Source organism: Megascapheus bottae, chromosome 5 (assembly GCF_031878675.1).
Source record: "Megascapheus bottae isolate mThoBot1 chromosome 5, mThoBot2.hap1, whole genome shotgun sequence".
Classification (NCBI taxonomy): domain Eukaryota; kingdom Metazoa; phylum Chordata; class Mammalia; order Rodentia; family Geomyidae; genus Megascapheus; species Megascapheus bottae.
The window spans coordinates 76,808,605-76,832,110 of NC_143513.1; the positions used below are offsets into that span (position 1 = coordinate 76,808,605).

Genomic DNA, 23,506 nt, shown 5'->3' on the forward strand with positions numbered 1-23,506 from the left:
GAAGAGAGTCCTAAGTTAGGCTCATACATGTGAACTGTTGACTTCCATCAAAGGCCAAGGCTGCTCAGTGGAGGAAGGACAGTATGTTCAACAAATGAGCCAAAACAATAGACAATAATAAGCAAAGAATTAAACCTCAGTCCACTGCTTGCATTGTATATATAAAACTTTCATATGTAATCCTAGCTACTACTCAGGAGGATGAGATTTGAGGATCACTGTCTGAAGCCAGCCCAGTCAGGAAAACCTCTGAGACTCTTATTACAAGTAAACTACAAAAAACTGGAAGTAGAGTTGTAGCTCAAGGACAGTGCCAGGCTCTGACTCCAGGACTGGCAAAAAAAAAAAAATTAAATTAATAATAATAAGTAATAGATCCTAGATCTAGGTAAAGCCTTAAGCTATAAAGCTTCTAGAAGAAAATCCTTAGTTATTAGAAAAAAATGAAGATTAAATCCTTGATGAAATGTCACTATACATCTAATAGAATGGCTTTCAGGAATAATAGCAACAAAACATAAGGCACCCCCCCCCAAAAAAAACCCAAACAAACAAACAACTTCACAGCATGAAGCCACTGACGTGTCCAGCAACAAAAATGCCCATTGCCGCTGTGAATGCCAAGTATCATTGCTACTACAGGAAATGATGTGGCTTTTTCTTGCAAAATTACTTTCATATTTACCATGTGACCAACAGTCATATTTCTAGGTATTTACCCAGAAGGAAATGAAGATACATATTCACACAAAAACCTAAATATGGCTGTTTTTGGAAACTTGGAAGATATGATACTACCAGAATCTTTTAGTTGGTTAATGGAGAAAATAAACTAATATTGACACATCCAAACACGGATTCATGTCTGAGAGACTCATGAATGGAACCAGTGAACTTCACTGGTGGCTATGACTAGTCAAAATATTGTGAGCTACTTCTGGGAGCTTAACTAGGATTTCATAGTAAATTTCAGAGAAAAATTCCATGTTTCTGCAATGGTTAAGGAAAAAGGAAATATTGAGATATACTCCAAGATCTGTCTTTCAGGAGAAACTAGTAAATCATACCCTAGCCTGCTGGAATACAATATAACCAGAGCTTATAGACACAGAGGAAGGGAAATACACCAGTCAGTTCTGGCCTTCGATGTGGAGAAGAAAAATGCTCAACTCCACCTGACCCTTGTTGGTCTGTACCATATCTGTGTGTGTGTATGTGTGTGTGTGTGTGTGTGTGTGTGTGTGTGTGTGTGTGTGTGTGTGTGGCAGTCCTAGGCCTTGAACTCAGGGCTTGGACATTGTTCTTGGAATTTTTTAAGACTAGTGCTCCACCACTTGAGCCACAGCACCACTTCCTGCTTTTCTGTGTATGTGGTACTGAGGAATTGAACACAGGGCTTTGTATATGCTAGGCAAGAGTTTACTACTAGGCCACACCCCTAGCCCTATCCCATCTTAAAGAGACAAAAAGTTGGGAATTAAACTGGAAAGATAATGAGAGAAGCAGAATATGTAGCACTTCAACTTAAGTATAAGAGAAAAAAAACACAAGTGAAATGTAAAAGTATTTTGATAAATCACAACTTAGCAAAATCTATGGGATGCAGCAGAAGCTACACTAGAGGGAAATTAATAGCATTCGATGTGCTAATTAAAAAAGAAGAGCCATAATCAAAGTTTCCACCATAACAAAAAAGGAATACATAGCAAATCCAAGGTAAAAAGATTAAAAGAATTACAGTATAAACCAATGAAATTAAAAAATGGAAATTAAAAAATCAAGAAAACCCAAAGTTGTTTTCCTGAAGAGTTCAGTGCCGTTACGAAGTCTCTAGTCTTAGTAAGAAAAAAAGTCATCCAGGCGCAGTGACTTACACCTGTAATCCCAGGGTATGGAGGCATAGGATGTGGTTTGGCCTCAGGTGAAAACTCAAGACTATCTGAAACAAAAGGACTACAAATGTACTGAAGTGGTAAAGTGTTCGCCTAGCAATCTCATGGTCCTGAGTTCAAATTAGGGTACCATTCAGACACATATAAAAATTTATTAAAAAATTACTAATATTAGTGATAAAAGAGAGGTGATTGCTACAAAGTCTATGAGGTTCAAAGGGGATAATAAATAGTATGAAAAACTGGCTACAAATTTGATAGCCTCAATAAAATAAATTGGTTCTTCTTTGAAAAAATTTGACAGACTCAGACAAGAATAGACAATGGGTGAATGGAATTACAAAATATGAAAATGCAGACAGTGGAGTATTGTTCAGCTCTAAAAAGGTGTATGATCCAACCATAAACAGGCATAGAGGAAACTTGCATATCGCTAAGTGAAAGAAGCTCATCACAAAAGGCTATGCATTATGATTCGAACTGTTGGTCATACTGAGTAGGCAAAAGTAGATACAGTAAAAGGATGGGTACCTGCTAGGATTGAGGGGAAGGGCATGAAAAGACGAGTAGAGAATTTTTATGACAATGAAATATGTTGTATATACTACAGTGGTAGGTAGACATGTGAGCCAGTTTACATTTGATCAAACCCATAGACTGATAAAAACTACACTGGGTGGACGGATATGTTATACCAATGTAAGTTCATCACTTGTGCCAACTGTATGTAACCGCCATTCTTGAGGGGTATATTGCTTATGGAGGAGGATGTGTATATGTGGGGACAGTGGATAGAGTGTATTTTCCCCTTCATTTTGCCATGAACCGAAGAGGCATCTAAATATATCTAAAAAACTAAAGTAGTTCCTTCAAACGTAGTAAATTCTACCTCCCTCAGGGAAGAGTCCTTACCTTCTCCTCAATTGGGATAACATTAACCTCTTTTGTCACTTATATATTGACCCTTATGCCCCACCATAGCTACTTATTCAACTTGAGCTGGGGTCTGGATCAGGTAAAACTAGGGTGAGAAGACAATGTTGAGTGATTACAAGGGTTGAGGGGGTAGGTATGAAAAGACACATAGAAGTTTTTTTTTTTCTTGACAGTTTGAGTATAAGGCTAATAAATTGGAACATACCGTGTACATACAGCTATGAATGGTTTCATAGTGATGCTGAGAAAATAAAAATGTTAAACTGAGCAATTTGAGATGGTATTGGGAATCAGCCTGTTAATTTGAAAATTAAAGAATCATTTGTCCTGACTTTCCCATATTATCTGTATTACAGGGTGTCTAGCTTGTTAATGAAGGCAAATTTCTTAGTAGAGCAGATAATAGAATGGTTACCAGAGCGAAAGGATTGCCAGTTTGGAACCTCATTGCTTGATGAATCTAGGTAGTAATTTTCACTGGCTGCCCTCATTACAGAGAGATGACCAGATGTTACAGAGTTTCTGATGGAAGAGCATGCCACCACACAGGGACTGCTGTTGCCAACAACTCCAAAGCTGAATTAGCAGCTTTCCTGTTCCCAAATCAGACCATCAGAAAATACAAGTGATGGACATGTGTTTTAGTGCCTCTGGGCTAAAATCAGTAAATTATAAGTCCTCAAAAAGTCAGTATGAAAACAGTGAAATTCAAAGAAGAATATAGCTGTACATTAGCAAACTTGTAGCACACAAGCCGCTTCAAAAGTCTGTCTTTGTACGTGTAATGAACTATTTATGGTTGAACTATTAAAGGAATCTAAGATTTACTTTAATTGATAAGTTGGGGGCAAGTTGGGGACATAAATAAGATTGGCTGTTGAGGAATACAGAGGAATTCATGTTTCTGTTCTCTATAGTTTTTATATATTGAGGCTCTATAAAGTTATTCATTCAGCAAATGCCATGTATATTATGTCCCATGCACTGTGCTAAATGCAAGTTTTGTTTTGGTCAGTATACAAACATTAGATTATCATTAGCTTTGTGGAATTTGTCAGTCTCTAGATGGTAGATGGTAAAGAAATATATATGATAATGCTGGTTGTGGTAGTGCATGCCAGCAGTCTTAGCACTTGAGAAGCAGGCAGGATTATGAGTTTGAGGCAGCCTGCAATACATAGTGAGGCCCTGTCTCAAAAAGAAGTGAAATGACGGGAGTGGGGATTTAGCTCAGTGGAAGAGCTCTTGCCTGGCAAGTGCAAGGCCCTGAGTTCAATACTCAGCTCTGGGGGGAAAAAATAAGGTAAAAAGAAGTGAAATGAGTGAAGAGGAGGAGGAGGAAGGGCAGAGTAAGGAAGAAGTACACATGGTGATTTATTGTCCAAAGTGGATAAATGCTAGAGAATTCTAGAGAAGGACCTGAGCTAGATGGAGTGGGCCTCTTGGAGATGGTGAGACAAGGCAGATTAGAAGGATGAGAACAGCAAGCCCATGGGGAAACTGTAGCTAGGTTGCAGGAGGGGCAGACAGGCACTCCAAGGAAGTACTTGGTGAGGGTCTGCTCATTCCCCCCACTCTGAGAGCAAGTATCTTATTAACTAGCTTGTTGACTGTTGTGTATTTCTGTGAGGCTAATCTTGAATCAAATTAACATACAACTTTGCAATTGCGTCTAAGCCTGTCAGATTCACAAGGTCTGAATAGATACCAATAGGATAGGATATATATTTTGATAAGTACTTTTTTTTTTTTGCCAGTCCTAGGGCTCGAACTCAGGCCTGAGCACTGTCCTTGGGGACTTCTCAAGGGTAGGGCTCTACCACTTGAGCCACAGCACCACTTCTGGCTTTTTTCACATATGCAGTACCAAGGAATTGAACCTGGGTCTTTGTGCATTCTAGTCACGCCCTCTACCACTAGGCCAAACCCTCAGCAATAAGTACTGTCTTACATACAGACTTTTCAAAAGATTGTCAGATCATACGTAGGATAATCTCATGTCTTTAAGCAGAAGAATCAGTGATGAAAATGAAATGTGTCTTCCACAGACCTAGGCTCTGGCTTGTATTTTGCTTAGATAGTGGCAGCAAATTCTGTCCTTTAGTCACCCTTCTGGTGGCCTGAGTAAAAAGGAATGTTTTTTCAAGGGCCTGAATTTCTTACATGACTAAAAGATACTATATTATTGTTATTTAAATACCTTCTTTTAGTATGATAAACATGAGGCAAATTGGAGATACTCAAGCATTAAAGAAATAAATGATTGATACCTTGTATAAACCTCTTTCTAGAGCCTTGCTTTGAGCCTTCTACTGTAGTAATTTTTTTATTTTGGGGTGTTTTTTGTTTGTTTGTTTTGCCAGTCCTGGCCTTGACTCAGGGCCTGGACACTGTGCTTGGGCTTTCTCAAGGCTAGCACTCTACCACTTCAGCCAATACACCACAACATTTCCGGCCTTTTCTGTGTATGTGATACCCAGGAATCGAACCCAGGGCTTTGTGTATGCTAGGCAGGCACTCTACCACTAGGCCACGTTCCCGGCCCCCTACTGTATTTTTTAAATCAATAATTGTCTCATACAGCTTTGTTCTGCTTTTTTGGACCATTTTATTTTTTATTTTTTTATTTTGTTTATTTCTTTATTTTTAGTTTGTTGGTTGAACTCAGGGCCTGGGCACCATCCCTGAGCTCGCTTTGAGTCACAGCTCTACTTCCAGTTTTCTGGTGGTTAATTGGAAATGAGTCTTTCCTGCCTGGGCTGGCTTTGAATTTCAATCCTCTCATCTCAAGCCTTCTGAATAGCTAGGATTACAGGCATAATCCATGAGTGCCTGCCTTTCGACCATTTTAAGGCACTGTTTTGTTTTTCCTGGCCCATCTATTAGTTTTCTAGGTATGTGCGCACATGCACACGTGCGCACATGCGCGCATGTTTCTGTGTGTGTGTGTGTGTGTGTGTGTGTGTGTGTGTGCCTGTGGGTGTGAAGTGGTCATCGGGAGGTGTTATTTTTCTCGACATGATCACTTTCTATTTCCCTTCCTTTAGACATATTACCGATGCCACACTTGCCATTGTGAAAGGAGAGACGGTTCCACTTGATGTATTACAAATCAAGGTAAAAGCTTTCATACAGATTTTTGTTAATCATGAAAGTAATAAAGCCACATGACTGTTCACAAAAATATACTGCAACAATTCAGATGAGATTAATGTAAAGAGCATCACAGTCCCTCTTCCCTTCTCATCTTAAGTCTTAATTTTCACAGGAGAAAAAAATGCTCAATTACCATCAAAAGTATTTACTTGTTATCACTGATTAATGTGACTGTGAACTTATTTATTTTTTGCTAGTCTTAGGGCTTGAACTCAGAGCCTGAGCACTGTCCTTGGGCTTTCTCAAGGCTAGAGCTCTACCACCTGAGCCACAGTACCACTTCTGGCTTTTTCTACATATATGGTATCAAGGAATCAAACTTGGGTCTTTATACATGCTAGGCAAGTACTCTACCACTAGGCCAAACTCCTGGCCCCATGACTGTGAACTTTTAAAAAATATTATGGAAGCCGGGTCCAGTGACTCCACCTGCAATCCTAGCTACTCAGGAAGCTGAGATCTGAGGATCAAGGTTCAGAGCCAGCCCAGGCACTAAAGTCTGTGAGACTCTTATCTCCAATTAACTACCAGAAAACTGGAAGTGGCATTGTGGCTCAAGGGATAGGATGGTAGCCTTTAGCTGAATATCTCAGGAACAGTGCCCAGGCCCAGAATTCAAGGCCCATGAACAACAAATAAAAATAAATAGTATGGTAGGCAGTGAAAGCATAGGTTAGTGGTACAGCATGTTCTTAACATATTTGAGGCCCTGGATTTACTACCCAGGACAGAACAAAATAAATATAAATAAATAGGAAAATAGTGTGGTAAAAGTCCATAACACCAAATTTACTGTCTTAATCATTTTAAGTGTATACTTCAGTACTGTAAGCATGTGATTCTGCCTTTATATCAAGTTTCAGAACTTAACCTCTATGGCATATATAAGAATTCCTTTAATCTATCTTTCTAATATATTTCTCTCTCTCTTTAGTTATTTTACTACTTACCTGCAACACAAGTAATAAATCTCCTATGGTTGCTTTGAATATTCAAAGAACTCATAAATATGAAGTACTTAGCGTAGAGGCTGTTTGTGTGGTGGCTTTCTCTCTCCCATATTCTTCTAATGGTGAGGCCTTTCTCTTGACCCACTGGGGCAGTGTCTCTTTCTTCACAATTCAGGTTACTGAGCTGTCTTGCACTTGCAGCTCTCAGTGGGCCCAAGAAGTTCAGCCTTTGAAAATGATCTTTTTCTCATGTTTACAGTACTTTCTATATCCTAGGTGGGAACAGAGTTCCCAGTTTTGTAATTGTTACATCTAACAATTTTAATTATTTAATGTTATAACTAACATTTTCTTGCTGATCTGTAATAAAACGTACTCAATGGTTTGCAAATACATGTGCTGTCTAAGCCCACTGAAAAGATTTAGAAGCACATCATGATACCTGATGGTAATGAGCATCTTGTACCCAGATTTTGGTCTTTAAGTACTATTCCCAAATAAACACAATGAGGACTCTGAAGAGATGTGTTTCTGAGGCAGGACAAGAACAAAACAAGACAACTCCAACACTGATAAGGATATCACAGCAAAGTGCTAAGAGCAAGCCTGGTAGGTCCCAAACACTGACTCGAAACACTTTCTATATCAATGGTAACATTCATGGGTTGTAATCCTTAATGTAAAAAATAAATGATCCTTGAGTTCCCAGTGATTTATAGCTTTTAAAATATAGAAGGAATGACAGACTATGAACATTATTAATCTTTCGATCACCATTTGGGTCACTGCTTTCAAGTTGAGATAATCAGTGGTCCAAAAATCAATAAACAAAAAACTGTTGGAAAATAAATATGTATTTAGCCTCAAGATTACTTATTAGCAATTATAAATAGAAGAATATATCTTTAGAGTATAGGAATCTGGCATATTGCTACTTTATCCAAATAATCGAATTTAGCCTTACCAGCAATTGAGCAAACTGACATTATCTGCCTCCTGATATGATAACCTCTAGTATCCAATATCGCTTATGCAGTTTTGAGCTAATCTCAGTCTAGTCATGAAAAACCAATTCCTGAGTCTACCCTCTTTTTAAAAATAGAGTTATGAAATACAAAAGAAAGTAGGCAGTTCATTCAAGATTAAAGGAAATTAAATATAACTAAATCCAATGAAAGGTCTTGGGTTAGAAAAATGATAACCATTGTCAGTCATTATGGACTTTAAAGTTTTTTGCCTTCTCAGGAAGTATTAGAACAATTAAAAATCTTTTAGTATGAAATATGGCATCTACAATGTTGAATTTCTCAAGAGTTATCGTCACACCTGTATATATCATTGCTCTCAGAGAATAGATGCTGAAATATTAGAATGTGAAGTCTGTGGGTCTGGAGTTTGGCCTAGTGCTAGAATGCTTGCCTAGCATGCATGAAGATCAGGTTTGATTCCTCGGTACCATATACATGGAAAAAGCTGGAAGTGGTGCTATGGCTCAAGTGGTAAAGCGCTAGCCTTGAGAAAGCCCAAGGACAGTGCCCAGGCCCTGAATTCAAAGCCCAGGACTGGCAAAAAAAAAAAAAATATATATATATATATATATATATATATATATATATATTTAGGAGCATTTCAGGTATCAGAGTTGGGATTTTGGGGCTAAGAATGTTCAACCAATAATAGTGTGTAAATATTCAAAAATATGAAACACTCCAAAATCTGAATGCTTGTAATACCAAGCACTTTGAATAAGGGATACTCAACATGTATAGAGTTTACCATGTACATGCTTGCAGTCGCCAAGCCAAGTGTACTATTTTTTTCCTTCTATTTTTCCGTTCTTCTTTATGCAGCAATGCCTAGATTCTGCACCATGACAAATCTCAGGGTCGTAACAAAAGTAATATAATTTGTAGTTGATCTTCTAGTATATAGGATAATAAAGATATATATATATATATTACAAAATAGAGGGTTGTGCTGAAAGGAAAACACTACTGATTCTCAGGAAGATATTGTTTAAAACTACAGTTATTACCAAAGGAGGCGAGTCAGGTGTATCTTCTAATAACAATGATTTACTGCTGTTATATATGTGTTTGAAGTGATACATTTCAGAGGAATTAAATTTTAACTGGAAATTCTTCCGTGCTTGCATCTAAATGTTTTGCTTCCAGAGTCTTCTATGTTTTTCTTTCAAATATACTGATTTTGTGAATTGATTAAATGGGTGTCAGATTTACCACAGGCTTTGTATATCGACGACACAAGCCAGGAAGCAGAAAACTTTCAAATCAATTCCCAGAAACATGGTATAACAACCTTGACTCTGCTTTTCGAAGAACCCAGCTAGGTTTAATTTATTTTCTCTTTTCTCCTTATTTCTGGAAATTGCTTTCAGAATATGGAGAAAATCACTGTAGATAAAACCTGATACCATAAACATTATAGACAAAGCCTGTTACCAAATTCTTCATCTTTTAAAAGGCAACTCAAACCTTAATATATTAGTAACTGGAGATTCTCTAAAAGTAAGATAGAATTCTTAGATGCTACAGTAGTGTTTTCTGTTTAGCCTTCTCACTGTTCACTGTTCAGTGTGTGTTTTCATCTCCCTTGAAACCTCAACTTGGTGAGGAAATCAAGACTTGTGTTAGTATCTTCACTTATGAGATATATCTATTTATATTTATATATCTATATATCATTGGGTCATATTGCTTGTTTGAGAGAGCTATAACCTAGATTTTCTGCCTCAGAGTTGGTCTGTTGCTTTATCACTGCCTCAGAGTTGGTCTGTTGCTTTACCACTGCCTCAGAGTTGGTCTGTTGCTTTATCACTGCTTGGTTCAGAAAGTACCATACTTGTCTTTTTTTTTTTTTTTTTTTTTTTTGTGGATCATGGGGCTTAAACTTGGCCTGGGCACTGTCTCTGAGCCCTTCAGCTCAAGGCCACCCTACCCTTGAGCCAAGCCCCACTTCCCGATTTCTAGAGGTTAATTAGAGGTAAGAGTCTTAGGTCCTTTTGTGCCGGGGCTGGCTTTGAACTTGATCCTCAGATCTCAGCCTCCTGAGTAGCTAGAATTACAGGGGTGAGCCACCATGCTGGCCCATACTTACTTTAACCCTGCCCACACCACCACCCACTCTTTTTTTTGGTCTGTTGTGTAGCTTGAATTCAGGGCGTGGGCACTGTCATTGAGCTCTTTTGCTCAAGGCAAAAGATCTACCACCTGGAGCCACAGCTCCATTTTTTGTGATTCGTTGGAGATAAGAATCTCACTAGGAGAAACTTGTCTGCCTCGGTGGGCTTAGAACCATGTCCTGTAGACATCTGTAATGCTCTGCTAGTTATTTTTGCCTTGCAGTGACCAGCATACCTGTGAGTACATCTTAAAAGAGAAAGGTTAATTTGGGCTCATAATTTCAGTCCACAGTTCCTGTCTCCATTGATTTTTGGGCCTAGGGTGAACAGAGCATCATGATGGTGGGAGGCACAGAAGACCCTGTGGAAAAGAAGCTGTTCACCTTGTAGCAGAGAGAGGGAGGAAGGCAGTGGGTGCAGGTCTCCAGAGACCTACTTCCTCCAGTTAGGCCCCAGCACCCAAAGGTTCCACAACCCCCAGAATGGTGCCACCAGCTGGCACTGACCAAGTGTTGAACACAAGACCCAGTGGGGACATTTGATGTTTAAATTGTAACACAGGCTAGGATTTCAGAAAGATGTGTGTGATTCTTTCTTGTTCTTTCATTTTGCTTTTCTGTTGCTGTTATTGTTGTTGGTCATGGGTCTTGAACTCAGGGCTTGGGTATTGTCTCTAAGCTCTTTTGCTCAAGGCTATTGCTGTGCTACTTTGAACTACAGCTCCATTTCCAGTTTTTTGGTGGTTAATTGGAGATAAGAGTCTCACAAACTTTCCTGCCCAAGCTGGCTTTGAAATACATCCTCAGATCTCAGCCTCCTGAGTAGGTAGGTTTACGATGGTGAGCCATCAGCGCTGACTTCATTCTGCTTTTTCTATCAGACTTTTTAGTTTTCTCCAGAACCAAACAAGAAAAGAAGACAACTAGACTTCCACCTTCTTCCCATTTGCCCTTCCTGGCTCGTTACTTGGGTTCCTTGCCTTTTGACCTGGGCTGTGAGCATTCTCAAGAGTTTTCCTCTGCATCTTACTGTTATTCTGGAATTTCCAAACTCCTAGTAGCTACATAACTAATTGGCAGAATAGTTTTCTTTTCATTGTTTCCTGAGCCTTCATTCCAACTAGATCTCCAGTGACTTTCTTTCACAAACTACCAGGTCATTTTCTGAGGGCTTTGCTCCTGGCTCAGCTGTGAGTTAGGACAGCATGGTTCTTTTGCTTTGAAGGTATGGCTGTGTGCCTCTGATTTTCTTTATTGACCTGCCCATCTCATAACCTGTGCCTCCAGTGGACTAAGATATGATGGTACTTCGTTGGCTTAACCTCTGTGCAGCTGATCATGCTTCTTTGGCCTGTGCTTGCGCATACCTCCGCAGGGACTCATCTCCATCACTGACCATGAGCCCACATCCATCTATTGTTGGGCTTATCTACAGCTCTTTGCACACATTGGGTCTGGTTGCCTATGTATGTTGTCCAGACCATTTCCACTCTTAGCTGGGACACAGCTCCTCATATCAAGGGAGTCTTGTGGTTACAAGGCTTCTCCATCATTCCTTAGAGAATATTTGTAAAAGTCCTAAAAATTCCTGAAAGAGGAGTTAAATTAGGCTAGTGATCCACAGTGTTGAGGCCTGAAGACTTCCTAACTCCTTGTGTGGACACGTGCTTTAGAACAACAGTTCCCAAGGACAGCTAGTTGCCTACCGAAGTCCTCCCCGAGAAGGACTGGCATTGAAAAGCTCAGGAAAAACTGCTTACTCTGATCTCCACCTGGAAATTTAAAGTGTGCACCAACATACTAGCAACCTGAAGATAACACCTAAGTTCTGTTTTCTCCAGCTCCTCCTAATGCTTGGTGTTACTTAAGCTGTTTATGTTACCTTGTTGCTGTCTATGTCTGTATGTCCTTGACTATATTTTAAGTTTTGCTCCTCATTGAAAGCTTGGTCCACAGTGTTGTGGGGGGAGGTTCAATAAATACTTACTGGGGAAACAAATGGAAACAATTACTTGAGAACTATTGTCATGGGATTAGAGTGAGAGGAATGAAGTTGTGGGGCAACTCCGTCACCCAGGTTTGTGATTGACAGTAATTATTTTGGTGACTTTTATTTAGAGATAAAATGTGTTTACTGGCTATTGCACTCAGTGTGCTGCTATAAAACCATATGGAGAAGTATGACTACCAAGGGAAAGAGGATCTTCTTTCACAGGTGGTGCTGGTATTGAAGCTTGCCTAACATCACTTACTTGTTATGTGAGGGTTCTCACATCAAAACCGCTATACTAAGTTAGGATGCCATTTTATGAATCCACAGTGATCAGCATTTAACATTCCTGAGAAATGGTGTGGTCTTTATGTGGTTGCTCTGTGGCTGATACAAACAACCTTGGTATCATCCTTGACTCTTCACTGGCAGGCAGCTGAGAAGTCTTCAGAATAAACCTAGAGTCCAGCACTTCTTCCCAATGCTCTTGTTTTCCCATCTAGGTTCTGGTACCTTCTTCTTCTGCCTAAATTATTGCAGGACCTCTGCTGTCTCCATCTTCCCGTGCCTCTTTGTGGTCCGTTTTCAGTGTAGTCACGGGCTGTGGAATATAACTTCTCTGTACAAAAACAGTCATTCAAATGCCTTCAAGTCCAGACACAGTGTGGTAACTGTCACCTGCTGCATGTGTGCTTCCTATCTCTGGTTAAATGTCTCTGAAACTGTGATAGCTTCTCTCACCTCTTACAAATTAGCCATCACCCCTCCCTTCAGCATCTTTGGAATATCTGGGTTTTCATTCCACTCTTTCCTCTATGTTATTTCTAGCTTCCCTCCTGTGAATGCGTAGGATTAGAGGGAAATCTTTATCCTCAGCAGGTGGAATTGTACCTCCTTCTTGTTGCTGCTGCCTCAGAGCTTCTCATATGGCTTCATTTACTTGGAATGTCTCCCAGTGTGAGAGTTTTGAGGTTGAAAATCTGTTCTAGCTCCACTGTCTTCATCTCCCTAGTTCCCAGGCTTGGTCGCTTACACAGCCCTCTTGATGCTGGGCACTATGGCCCCAGGGCTAGTCTTTTAGATGAGTCACGAGATGACTCAAAGCCTTGCTGCAACTTCAGAGACTACATGTTCTCTCTACTGTCTGTCACCTCCTTGTTCTGCCAGCACAGTGCCTAGGTGCCTTTTCCATGGCCTATGCAGGTACAAACAGCAGGAAGTCCAGTGAACCTTCTGAACAGATACTAGACAAAGGGATAAAAGACCAGTGCCTCCTTGTACGCTTGGTTCTGGCATAGTAGGCATGGGAGTGAGAGGGAAGGGTGAAAAGCCCTCGGTTTCTTGAGCAGAAGGCAGAGCATGCCTTCTCCAGGCTAGCAGTTTCCAGGGCCATGCTTTTCCCCCAGGTTTAAACTTGGCTTATGCAAGTCCTGGTGGTTAATGGTATGGAAGAAATTGAGATGGTTTCTCCAGTTTTCAGCTCTTGAAATACAGCTAGTTGTGTTGTTCAGACTTACAGCAGAGTTGTTCCTAGCCAGCAGGTCATGAATCCATTTGTGAGACTAATTATAAAAAATGAATTTTAGGGCTGAGAGTTTGGCCTGGTGGTAGAGTGCTTGCCTAGCATGCACAAAGACCCAGGCTCAATTCCTTGATACTACATACCTAGAAAAAGCTGGAAATGGGGCTGTGGCTCAAGTGAGAAAGCTCGAGGACAGTGCCCAGGCCCTTAGTTCAATCCCTAGGACTGGTAAAAAAAAAATTAATTTTATTTTACAGTGTCCAAGTACTCGTAGAGTGTGCTCATAGGGTTAATTTCTTAGATATTGAAACATACTTTTTAGAATTTTGGGTTAGTAAAAAATAGGATGTGAGCATTTGCTCTGGGTACTTGTTACACTTAGAAGATTCTGAAGTTACTGTCTTTGCAAAGCTAAATCAAATGTATTTAATTTCCAGGGTGAGAAAGAGCAACCTGTGTTTGCGATGACTGGCCTTCGCTGGGGATCCTTCAGAGATGCTGGCGTCCAAGTTAGCAAGTAAAGGGTTACTGTACACATCAGAATAGTGTGATGATTTAAAAAAAAAAATCTTCTAGGGGCTGGGAAGGTGGCTCAGTGATAAAGTGCTCGCCTAACATGCATGAAGCCCTGGTTTGATTCCTCAGTACCACATACATAGAAAAAGCCAAAAGTGATGCTGCGACTCAAGTGGTAGAATGCTAGCCTTGAACAAAAGAAGTTCAAGGACAGTATTCAGGCCCTGAGTTCAGGCCCCAAGACTGGCGAAGAAAACATCTAAACAACAACGGCAATAATAAAACTCTTCTGCCCATGACTTTGAGATTTTCAACCGGAGTTCCAGCTGGCTATGAATTACGAGGTAGCAATAGTCAAGTCATTTTGCATCCTATATGCAGAAAGGCTAAAGAAAGTTCCCATTTCCTCAGCACTAGCATGGTGGCAGCCAGGGAGAAGAATATATCTCTGTTTTTAGATCTAACATTTGAGTATAGTTTAGGCTCAAGCTGAACTGAAGAGAAATTGAACTGCCTGTCGTCTGGCTCCAGACTTAGTAAGGTGCCAAGTGGGAGCTACTGCCCGGTCTCAGCCTTAAGTCCTAGTTGGTTGGAAAACTTGGCTAAGGGGTGTTTTTTGTTTGTTTGTTTTTAAAGTGTCACAGACTGAGACCACAGGCTCACCTCTCTCAGAGACAGAAGCAGGGTAGAAACTTGGCTGTGCCGTGAGATGGAAGGGCTGCCCTGATGATTAGTGGCCACTGCTGGCTTCCATGGCACTAGCCTTCATTTTATATGAAGCGAGACTCTTGGCTTACAAAGCTAGTGTGTCATGTTCCCTTCCATGTGGTGAGGGAGTGCAGGCCATGCTTCCTGAGGTAGGACTGAAGGAGAAACCGTGTGAGGTTCACTTCATTCCTGATGGCTACACATTTTCCCTGTCCTGAAACCTAGGGCTCAGCCTGTAGTATCGTTGAGCTGAGTTATGATTGATTACACATACAGAATCTCATCAAGAAACCCCTCTGTTGGCTGGTCTGTCATACTTCCTTCATAGAAATGTCTCATACATTTCATTTTATTATTCCTGCTAATGAAATTCCTGGCTATGAAATGTCAGAAAAAAGATACTTCTGTATTATATTACACATTGCAGTCTTAAATATTTCACATCATTTTTTTTTGCCAGCATGCAGTGATTATGTTGATTTCACAAATTGCATTGGGTTTGCTCTGTAATCTCATATTCCCCCACAGCTCACCAAGAGCAATTGCTTTGCTTTCTCTGAGTCTAGTGGGAACAAATTGCTTTCCAAAATGTGTTAATCAACAACTAAGCACAGCTGTCTAAAGGCATCTCCCTCCCATTCCTGCTCTGTATTTTGACTGGCTTTCCAACAGTTAATAGCCCAGTGTGGTAGTGGTTATTGAATACTGGCCACTGACTTACTTTCTGTGTGAAACAAGGACCAGAAGACATAAGAAATCATTCCCTAGCTGGCCATGGGAAGACTGCGAGTGCCATGTCAAGATTTACTGCTGGTAGAGGTGAAGGGAACTGCTGACAATTTAGAAATAAATCGCCTGAGTCAGGATGTTTTTCTACTCTGCTCTCTGGGAAAAGAAGCAAACTATAAAGTAAGCTTAGAAAACAACAACAGCAAAAACCAGATGACCAAGGCCCTCATCAGTAGCATCACAATATTATCCTGACTAATAATTGAGAATGTTCCACATTGCCCATTAAGTTATATAGATGATACCTGAAAAATCCCTATTCTCAAAGTACAGTTCCAATTACTGTCACTGACCCTAGCTGTGTAATTATGCATTTTTTAAGGTTTTCCCTAAAGCCTTAAAAGGTGGTTGTTTGACTGTTAGTCTGTTTTCCGTATCCCTACTTCTGCCTTGTGTGGTTTCCTTTCCTATTTCATATATAAACCCACCCTGTGCCACCCATATACCCTCACTTTATTCTTGTACTATTCATTTATATAGTTGGCTGCGCCGATTATTGTAGATCTTTCATGACCTTGTGTCTGTTCTTGACTCCCCTTACCAAGAAATTGTGTTCAGATTACACAATAATACATATAGTGATTTTTCTTTCGGCTACTTTTGAGAGCACTTAACTTCTTAAATCATAAGCTCTCAAAGTTGGAAAATTTATGCGGTATATTTCTTCTGTATATTTTATCTTTCCTCCATGGATCTAGTAGGAGTAAACAGATACAAATACATATTGACCAGAATAAATATCAGTTAAGAAGGGGTGGCTGATAACAGAACTTTTAAATTCATTTTTAAATTCCAAACTTTACAAATTTCTCTCACTTTTGGCTCTTTGACTGCACACTCACCTGTATTTCATGTTTGAAAATCATCATTATAGTGACACTTGTGATTTAGGAATTCAAGTAGACTCTGGTTTTATTTCCAAGTGGCAAGGATCTCTCTACTATCTCACCACATACTATGGGGCATGGTATCAAACTGCAGGTTAAAAATTTAGTATAGTACTTGTTTTTGGTTGAGCCATAACATTCAAGCCATCTGGAGCAGCAAGTCATCATTTTAATGTATTATCTATCATGATAGCTCCTTTTAGATTTTAATCTGATTTTTATTGTGGTCCTTCTCAGGTACTGGTATCTTGGGCCTCTAAAAATCAAGGCAGCCCACTTTTTCAGTACTCTTCAGGTAAGTGCACTTTAAACTGTATTATTTTGTGGGTTCTTTGCAATGTGTGTATTTGAGACTTCTTTCGAAATTTCTTGCTACAGGTGCATGTCATGTGATCCAACACTAAAATGGGAGCATTTCATTATAGGCCGTTACAGAAAGCTTCTTGTTTTCATAAGCAATCATTGTTCATTTACATACTCATTCCTTCCATGACCAAATCCATATTGAATTTAGCCTTGATGTTTCCTTTCCCGTTGCTGTTGATTCACGCTCTCTTGCCAGACAGATTTTGAGTAGAATAACATTACTTGCATGTATGTCTACATTAGTACATAGCAATGAACTGAAGAATTATAAGATACCTAATTAAACAGGCTTGTCTATAAGATCAGTAGGCTTAAGTTATATTACCCAACGATAAGTAGTAGCTCTCACAACGGGCAACACCGATAAAGACTATTTCCATATCAGAGGAGATTCTTGGGGACAGTGCTGTTACATCGTGTACATTAAAAAAGTAACTGGTAGGGACCATAACAGGGGTAAAGCCTGAGTTCAATTCTCAGTGCTACAACAAAAACAAAGTAAAACATTTTAAAAAATTGGAATAAGCCGGGCGCAGTGGCTCATGCCTGTAATCCTAGCTATTCAGGAGGCTGAGATCTGAGGATTGAGGTTCAAAGCCAGCCCAGGCACTAAAGTCTATGAGATTCTTATCTCTAATTAACTACCAGAAAACCAGAAGTGGCAGTGTGGCTCAAGGGGTAGAGCAGTAGCCTTGAGCTAAAGAGTTCAGGGACAGCGTTCAGGCCCAGAGTTCAAGCCCCAGGACTGACAAACACCCCCCCCCACACACACACACACATTGGAATAAAAGTCTTAAGAATTAATTTTGAATATGATTGATTATTAATGAAGAATATTTAGAAAAATGCAAGCCAGATACTGGTAGCTTACACTTATGATCCTAACCACTTATGAGACTAAGATCTGAGGATCAAAGTTGAAGCCAGCCCAGGAAGATAAATTCTTGAGATTCTTATCTCTAATTAACCAGTAAAAAGGTGGAGCTAGATGTGTGACTACTGAAAGAGTACCAGCCATGAGTAGAAAAAGCCAAATATGAATGTGAGTTCAGGTCCCAGTACTAACACACACACAAAAAAAAATATAAAAATATTAACAGAGGGCCGGAAGTTTGGCCTAGTAGTAGAGTGCTTGCCTAAAATGCACAGAACCGGGTTCGATTCCTTGGTACCACATACATAGAAAAAAGATGGAAGTGGTGCTGTGACTCAAGTGGTAGAGCACTAGCCTTGAAAAAAGTCCAAGGACTCAGGCCCTGAGTTCAAGCCCCACGACTGACCAAAAAAAATAATAATAACAAAAAAGTCATCCTTAATTATATGCCATGTACAGCTTTTATGAAAATTAAAATAGAGTAGTCCTGTTTGGCTGGCTAATCTGAAAACTAGTAGTGAGAAATTTCTTTCTAGTATTAATATATAAAAACAATTATTGGTAAACTGGGCACCAGTGGTTTGTACTTGTAATCCTAGGTACCCAGAAAGCTGAGATTAGAGGATCATGGTTTGAAGCCAGCCCTGGCAGGAAAGGCCATGAGACTCTTACCTCCAATAAATTACTTAGAAAAAGCCAGAAGCACTGTGGCTTAAATGGTAGCACTAGCCTTGAGTACAAAGAGGCTCAGGGACAGAGCCTAGGCCCTCAGTTTAAGCTCAGGACTGGCAAAAGGGTAAAAAAAAATGTGTGTGTATATATATATATATATATATATATATACACACATATATATACATACATACATACATGTATATACATATATATTATATTTTTCTGGATATATATATATATCCAGAAAATTTTCAGTTGGAATAAAAAATTACATGTAAAAGTCCAAAACCACTAAAAATAATAGAAGTAAATCTGCATGCTTTTCCAAGTCCAGTTGGGGAAGGTAAAGGTAGTTTATCTAGGGAAACTGGATTTGTACAGTATTTCTCTATTCAAAGGAATAATCTCATTGGTGGAGTGGTATAAGTCCACTTAAGAAGAAACAATCCCTACATGTTTTAATGGTGATGTACCAGCAACTATAAACTTCCTCATTTATTCAACAAGCAATTATTGGCATGTGCCTGAGATTCAAAGCCAAATAAGCAGGTTTTCTGGCCTCAAGAAGTGTTGAAGAGCTGGAGAGAAGTCAAATAGATTAGCAATTGGGCAAATGGTAGGAAACAGCTGTGGAAGGTCGAGGCAGTTTGGGGGTGATATCCACCTGAATCTGAGGGTCAGATAGTCTTTGTAGGGAAGGTGTCACATTAAGTTTGGAAATATACATGAGACTATATAAAAATTCTGGTGCAGAGATAAGCTGCGTGAAGTCATGGTAGTGGACTGTAGTTTTCAATTGCATTTGACATTGTAGGAAGCCAGAAAGTCAAGATGGGACAAGTTAGGGCAGGCTTCAGCCCTTACCCTTACAGCACTGAGGGTTTGTGAGTCTTAAGCAGAGATGTAACATTAACTGATCTGCATTTTGAGGAAATTGTTTAGCAGCAGTGTAGACAAGAAATTGGAACAGATAGATTAGTGAAGTGAGGACTGAACAGTGAAGATGGGAAAGAGTTACTCACACCTGTAATCCTAGCTACTCAGGAGTCTGAGACATGAAGGTCAAAGTTCAAAGCCAGGTAACTAAATTAACTAGCAAAAAAAAGCTGAAATGGAGGCATGGCTCAAGGGGTAAAGTGCCAGCATTGAGTGATTAAAAAACACAAAGCCCTGAAAAAAATTGTGAAAAAAAAAATTGTGAACTTGAAGAAGCTTTATTTAGCAAAGCTTCTAAATAAAAGCAAATGTCAACTACATTCAGTAATATCAGTTTTTTTGCTTAATAGAGGTGGAGAATGGAGGGGGCCATATTGAAGACAGTTAAGAAACAGATAAGCAAAGAAATTGAGACAATGGCTTAAAAGTATGACTTAATGGTTAGAGTGGTCACAAAGCATGAGACCTGGGCTGGGGGTGGGGGAGGCAAGAATGGAGGAGACAGTGATAGTAGGCTTCAAGAAGACTTAGGAAAGCTTCTTTTTGGGCTGGGAGTTTGGCCTATGGTAGAGTGCTTAAAACCCTGGGTTCGATTCCTTGGTACCACATACATAGAAAAGGCCAGAAGTGGTGTTGTGGCGCAAGTGGTAGAGCACTAGCCTTGAGAAAGCTCAAGGACAGTGCTTAGGCCCTGAGGACTGGAAAAATCAAAAAAGCTTCTTCAAGACTTTGAAGAGGAGATAGGAATAGCAAAAAGCTATGGAAGTCAATGTGGAGTATTAGATTTTTTTTTAATTGGAGATATATTCATGTCTTTATTACCTGAAGCAGGAAGAGATAATGAGAAAGAGAAACCATGTCTGGGTTGGCACAGTTCCAGGAGCAGGCAGAAGGGAGGTGGAGAGGCAGGATGCTCTTAGGTACTTCATTCACTCATGGAAGCAGTCTTCTGAAAATGAAGTTGGTGGCAGTGATGTGGTGAGTGTGTGGAAGACCTGATGATGAAAGTGAAGGGAATGAGGATTCTTCCAGAGACATCGAGGACTTGTAGCATGATGTGGCGTGGGGGGGTGGGGGGTATCAATCCTCAGCAGCAGTAGGCCTTTTCCTTCTCACAGGGCCGGATTCTGTATGAGAGTGCAGACAAGACTGAGCTAGAGGTGAGCTCTTTCTGGTACCTGTTATGGAAATGGCCAGAAGTAATGGAAAATGAAATCAGTTTTAAGTGATCAATGATTAATTTGGTACTGAGGTAAAATGGCGTGGTTAGGGGCAGGATTTCTCAATATGATTGAAAACTCTATCTGACTTACCTTTATGCAGCCAAGAAATAACACCCCCAACTTTCTCTTCTGAATTAGAACCAAGTTTTGAAAAATATGTTGGAAATAAGCAACTGAAGCTGAAAGTGGCAGCTTTCTACATGTCAGCAAAACCGAAAGACATAGCCAAGATATGTGGTCAGAGTCACACCGTATTGAATTTATCCACACAAAGTGGGCAGCTTCTGGGCAGAGTCCCTCTTAGTGAGAGTTTTGGGTGAAAAAACAAAACGCATCACAGTGCTGCCAGACAGGCTGCTAGGGCAGACGAGGCCCAAACATTGTCCTCCTAGATTGGGAAGGAGCAGCAGTAGAGTTAGAAGAGCCAACATGGTTTTTAGTTAGTTAGTTAGTTTAGTTAGTTATTTTGATGCCAGTGCTGAGAGTTGAACTCAGGGCCTAAGCCACTTGAGCTTTGGTGCTCAAGGCTAGCACTCTTACCACTTGAGCCATAGCTCTACTTTCAGCTTTTTTTGGTACTAGTTGGAGATAAGAATCTTGGACTTTCGGGCCGGGAGTTTGGCCTAGTGGTTAAAGTGCTTGCCTAGCATGCATGAAGACCCGGGTTCGATTCCTTGGTACCACATACGTAGAAAAAAGCCGGAAGTGGTGCTGAGGCTCAAGTGGTAGAGCTCTAGCCTTGAGAAAGTCCAAGGACAGTGCTCAGGCCCTGAGCTCAAGCCTAGGACTGGCAAAAAAAAAAAAAAAAAAAAAAGAACCTTGGACTTTCTTGCTAGGTCCTGTGATCCTCAGAATCAGCCTCTTGTATAGTGAAGATTACATGTGTGAGCAACCAGCCCTCAACCAGAATTGTTTCTGGAGAACAGAAAACATCCATTATAACAGATAAACAAGGCACAAAGAATCAACCAGAAGATGATGCAATGTGATTAGAGGGCAGGATATCAGATATATTAGATTTTGTGCCATGTGACTAAATACTAGAGAGAAGCGACTTAAAGGGAAAAAAATGTATATAGAAGTATCAGAGGGCTTGGCAAAATGGAACAGTTCACTACATGGCATCCAGGAAGAAGATAAAAAAGAAACAGACAGGGACCAGTACAGATTTGTTCCTAAGGATATACCTTTAATGACTTCCTCCACTAGACTGTGCCCGTTTCTTTTTCCACCAAATAATGCCATCCTATTAAGAATGTTCCAAATGGTCAAATCATCTCTGGAAACACCTCACAAACATGCTAATCTCCTAGGTATTAGTTCGGCCAAGTTGACCATGAAGATTAGCCATCACTTTAGGGGTTTCCATGCCCAAGATGAAATAGTTGTGCTTATAATGAAAGTCAGATGTCATGGAAATAGGAGCTCTGATGAATTAGGCTAGAAATTTGGAGTGTGGTTTTAATTTTTTCTGTGGATGGATCCAAGATATCACTAGATTTAGGAGCTGGAAAGTAAAGAACAATGGGCTTTGATGCTGAAGCAAGAAGCCTTGGGCTGGATTTGCATTGCAAGGCCGGGCTGGACCATTCTGGCTTCTGGGTAGAGTATGATTCCAGAAGTGAGGTGGATATTTGAGGAAACTGAATTTCATCAGTTTCAATTTCATGTCACTGAGCATAAGTACTCATGGACTGATTTTCCTCCCTCCCTCCCTCCCTCCCTTCCTTTCTTCTTTCCTTCCTTTTTTTTCCTGACAAGCATAAGCAATGATTGTCAGTCCATTAGTTACTTCCCTGCTGTGTATTAGGGAGTGCAATGGAGGCAGCAGGCACAGAGTTCATGATCTTCAAGAGAAGATAAGAGGGAAAGGACTCGAGGATTCGCTGCTCCAAATTAGAGGGAATTCTGTTAAAGAAATTAGAATCAGTAGAAACTTTGGGCTCTCATAGCAGAGATTTGCAATAGAGCAAAACCTAGATACATAAGGCCATATAGTATGACACTAAATGAAAGGACCTCTAGGATATAGAAACAAAAGCCATATAATGAGTGATTGTTGTCCTTAATGTACTAGGTCATCTCTCATCTCTTTTGCTGTCCCTTGGTTATCTCATATTGTTACAGTATCTCACTGTTATCTGATATATTGGATATATTTGTATTTGGATATTTGAAATAGGGTAGGGAAGGGGGGAAAACAAGATGAGGGGTGGGAGTGGGGTGGAGGGAAATGGGAACCAAGACATGAGAAAGGGTATCAATGTATGTGAATTAATGCACCTTCTGTCTGGCGAATATAATGTAACCCTTCTATTACAATAAAAAATATATGAAAAAAAGAAGTTATTGCCTTTTTCTCGGGACTAGCTAGAATTTAAACCCTGGCAAAGTGAAGCTCCCAGGGTTAGGAGCTGTATATGTGTGATGATTGTTTTTTCTCATTAACAGGAGTGGCCTCAGACTCACCAAGCCTCCATCTCCTACACAGGACCTAAAGAGAGACCGCCCAGTGAACCAGAAGGAATCCCTCCGCGGCCCTCTCTGTACAGGAGAATCCTCCGCAGGCTCGCCTCCTACTGGGCACAACCACAGGATGGTGAGCAATGTGGTCACTACAGATGGGGAAGCCATGCTCAGTTTAGAAGTGGCCTGAGCAGACTTCCAGAATCAGCCTTTCATAAGTAACTCGGACAGGAGCAGGTGTTAATTCAGCCTTCTAATACTGCCAGGGCAGGGCCCAGTGTCCTGCATCCTCTCTCTGTCATTGACATTTATGTTATCGTGGCTGTTTTGGGTAGGAATGTTTTTGGCATAGATTCTATTATGAGCCTGACATTTTACCTCTGTGAAGAATGAAATGAAGCTAAGGTGGAGAGCTGGCAGAAATGCTCAGAAAAACAAACTGAACCAGTAATGCAGGTGGTGGGAAGGGGTAGTGTCAG

General features: G+C 40.2%; 1 protein-coding gene across 3 annotated transcripts in view; it reads left to right on the plus strand.

The window, feature by feature from the left end:
- Window positions 1-23,506, plus strand: part of Agk (acylglycerol kinase) — an 82,637-nt gene that overhangs the window by 50,106 nt on the left and 9,025 nt on the right. For all 3 annotated transcript variants that reach the window (XM_090333423.1, XM_090333422.1, XM_090333421.1), the window contains exons 9-12: window positions 5,876-5,945; window positions 14,025-14,104; window positions 16,725-16,782; window positions 23,013-23,160. In XM_090333423.1, coding sequence (XP_090189549.1) covers window positions 5,876-5,945; window positions 14,025-14,104; window positions 16,725-16,782; window positions 23,013-23,160 — 356 coding nt within the window. The remainder of the gene's footprint in view (window positions 1-5,875; window positions 5,946-14,024; window positions 14,105-16,724; window positions 16,783-23,012; window positions 23,161-23,506) is intronic.